A 3,313-nucleotide genomic window follows, 5' to 3' on the forward strand; every position below is an offset into this window, starting at 1 on the left:
CATCAGTGCAGTGGCACGAGAGGACCCAGCATTTCCCAGAGCCCCCGGAGTTACAGGTGACCTCAACGGACTCCAGCTCCCTTCCGGAGTGTCACAACAGCATCGAGGATTTGGAGAGGGGCAGCATGCACGGCCAACAGGGGAAGGAGGAAAGGTAACAGGAGCCCCTTCGGGCCACTGAGCTGACCCACCTGGGGTGGAAGATGAGCAGGACCGAGTCAGCAGGGACGCCGCGGAGCCAGTTTTCCTGCACGCTCTGATGGAGGTCTTATTATTTATTTTCTATTCGTGATTGGTTAACAGAATCATCAGTGGCATGTAGTTTGATAGCCTGGTGAATTCAAATATAAATAAATCTGCACTGCCCTTGATTAGGCTGCCATGCTAAGGTTAACACAGGGACATGGCTGGGCCTCGGGAAACTTAGGGGAGTCTTTTGTTCCTCGGTATCACTGGACTGAAGAGACAGGAAGCTGTCCCTGAAGATGCGCCCATAGGATCATCTGGCCGTGTGTCCGGGGCGGGAGGAACATGGAGGACTCGGCTCCGTGGCGACACGTGTCCGGCTGTGGGGTGCGGGGGTTGTGCCGGGAGGGGCCCCATCAGGCGCACCCCTATGGCCTCGTCTTCACCAGAGGCTCCTAGCTGTCAGCAAACTTGGGGTTCATGACGGTGGTGGTGGCGCTCTTGAACAGGGGGTTATCCTGGTGAGAAAGCATAGCTTGTGAGCAGAGGAAGGGTTTGGGGAGTGGACTCAGAGCCGCCACTTAGAAGCTGAGCCAGGGCCGCAGCCCAGATTCCAGTCCCTGCAGCAGCTCATGCACACCCTGGCACACTTGGGGACAAGCTCCCCGGGGTGGTGTGCACACTCCCGCGTGGACAGCCCTGGCCCGGAGCTGTGCCCCTGTGGCCACTTACATTGTTCCACTGGGACTTGCTCCTCTCCTTCTCGAAGCGCCTGTACTCCCGGAGGTCACTCAGGTGGGTCAGGGCCTTCCAGATGACCAGGAGGAGGATGCCGATGAGCACAATGCCTGCCACGGTGCCCCCCACGATGGCGGCGATGTTGGGGCCCTCCACGCACTCTAAAGAACATGCACAGCCAACTGTCAGTGTCACCACAGGTCGGTGGCCACGGACCTTACACTGCCCATCGCTATGGGTGAGAGACGGAACCCAGGCTGTGCCTTCCTGACAGCCCTGTGGCTCCAGATGTCCTCAAAGACCACTCGGCATGGTTGCTCACAGGACGAAGCTGAAGTCAGCTCGCCAGGCCTTCACTGGCCTGTGACTTACGGCCTCATCTGCCAGGACAGCCAGCTGTGCACCCAGAGTTGCAGGTGCTGTGCTGCGCTCAGCTAGGGACATGTGGAAGGCTCAGGGTGGGAACTCTCAGTCCCCACTGGAGCAGCGACCTGGGAGCAGGGGCAGGGCTTGAGCTCAGGCAGGGGGGCCCCTGGAGGAGCAGGCAGGGTCCCCAGATGGTGCCGGACCACACCGCAGTCCCACTGTGGTCTCCCCAATGTCACCCTGGCCTTGGCAGGGAGGCCATTGTCACAAGAGAGGCGGGCAATCTGCCTCCTGCGCCCACCTGAGGAGGGCTTGGGGCAGGGCTCCCCAGGCTCAGGCCTGTGCATCCCACATCCACCTGTGTGTCCTCCGAGCTCGTCCCTCAGGGCTCTGAGAACCCAGGGCCGTGAAGTCCTTCACGTCTTTCTGCGCAAGTCCAGCTCTCCTGCACCATTAGCTATCGTCACCCAGCATGCAGACCAACGGCCCTCACCCAAGGTCCCCACGCTGTCTGCTGGGGCCCTGCTCCCAACCCCCACCCGGCCCCACTGTCCTGCCTGCCGTCCTCAAGGGCAGACTCCATCCACACTGCAGGCTTCAGTTTCCCACGTGGCCACCTCACTCTGCTGCTTCCTGGAGGAGCAGTGGCCACGGACAGGGCAGCAGCCACCCGGCTGCCAGAGACTTGACCTCAGCAGTGCAGCTCAGAGGGTCCAAGGAGGGAGTGGCTTCCCAGTATGCAGTACACAGCTGCCCCTCCTCATGCCTGCGGCCCCGCCCCACGCCCCCTCACATCCCTGAGCCCCTGAGAGGACCCTGACTCCTGACTCGGGACCCACCCAGCGGGCTCTGCACCCTGGGGACTGGCCTGTGCTGAGGGAATCTGGGTCTCCAAGTGGCCCAGTGCCTCACTCCCCTGGATTGTCAAGCCCCAGAGGACCAGCTTGGGGTCTCGGGTTCACAACCTTCCCTGCCCTGTAGGACCAGAGGTGAACACAGGGCTGTGTTTGGGGGCCAGCGCCTGGGCTCCCCTAAGACTTCACTCGGTGATCTGATGCCACAGGGGGACACCAGCTCTGGGGACCCTGCCACTCAGTGGGGCCTCACTGCAGGACGACAAGTGCTGCCCCTCCCTGGTGTGGGGAGGGAGCAGAGAGGAGAGGGAGAGGCTGGCTAGCAGGAGGAGGGCGCCAGTCTGGCCTGCGAGGCTGCCCCGGGTCTGTCAAGCCCCATGGAAGAGAGACCATCCCTCTACTGCCCGTGCTGTCCTCGGGGCAGAGCCCTGGTCACCTAAGCCTCCTGCCCGCCTCACCTCGGGCATCCTCCACGTGGATGTCATGGCTGTCTTTCCCGTCCCTCTGCCGCAGGGTGAAGGTCATCCAGCAGCCCTGGGAGTCCCGCTCGCGGCAGGACTTGCCCAGCACAGCGGAGGTCACGAGTTTCAGAGGCGCGCACACCGTGCTGCAGTTCTTCTCCAAAGGGCCCGAGCCGAATTTCAGGCACTCGGCACAGGAGCTACAGGGTCCCCAAGGCCCAGAGGGTGTGTGTGTCAGTGTGTGCGAGGATGCGCACACGTGCCAGGGTGCACAGCCGAGAGGACACAGGGATGTGTTTGGTGCACAAGTATGCAAGGGTACACAGGGTGTCTGTGTGCATGAGTGTGCACTGGGCTGGGGCAGCGCACACCCTCGGTGTCCAGTGAAGGAGTGGGGTGTAGACCAGGCTCTGTGCTGGGGGGAAGGCAGAGCGGTGGATGGAGCCCTGGCCCAGGCTGCAGAGGCCCAGTCCCCCTCCCCAGTGAGGGCCCACAGTGGGCCACAAGGAGGGGAGGGGTACTGGCTCCTGCAGGAGCCCGTGGGGCTGCCATGCACGGTAGCCTTGGGGTCCCAGGGCACAGGGAGGCGGGGGACACTCACATATGCCTGGGGCAGGGCGAGGAGCAGCCAGGACAGTCCTCACACAGGGGCGGCTGGTAGCCCATGTCACACTCGCACGTGTTGCAGTGACACCGGCCGCGGCCGCT

At 62.9% G+C, this 3,313-nt stretch overlaps 1 protein-coding gene across 1 annotated transcript; it reads right to left on the bottom strand.

Moving 5' to 3' along the window:
- Positions 1-253: 253 nt before the first annotated feature.
- Positions 254-3,307, bottom strand: LOC104868793 (integrin beta-2). Its single transcript, XM_010633774.2, has 4 exons — positions 3,207-3,307; positions 2,603-2,805; positions 919-1,085; positions 254-704 (listed from the first exon to the last, which is right to left on the bottom strand). The coding sequence occupies exons 1-4, from the start codon at positions 3,269-3,271 to the stop codon at positions 642-644; spliced, it is 498 nt and encodes a 165-aa protein (XP_010632076.2). The 5' UTR covers positions 3,272-3,307; the 3' UTR covers positions 254-641.
- Between the last annotated feature and the right edge of the window lie 6 nt (positions 3,308-3,313).

The sequence above is a fragment of the Fukomys damarensis genome, unplaced genomic scaffold, assembly GCF_012274545.1.
Source record: "Fukomys damarensis isolate Sample0158 unplaced genomic scaffold, DMR_v1.0_HiC HiC_scaffold_4439, whole genome shotgun sequence".
Taxonomy (NCBI): domain Eukaryota; kingdom Metazoa; phylum Chordata; class Mammalia; order Rodentia; family Bathyergidae; genus Fukomys; species Fukomys damarensis.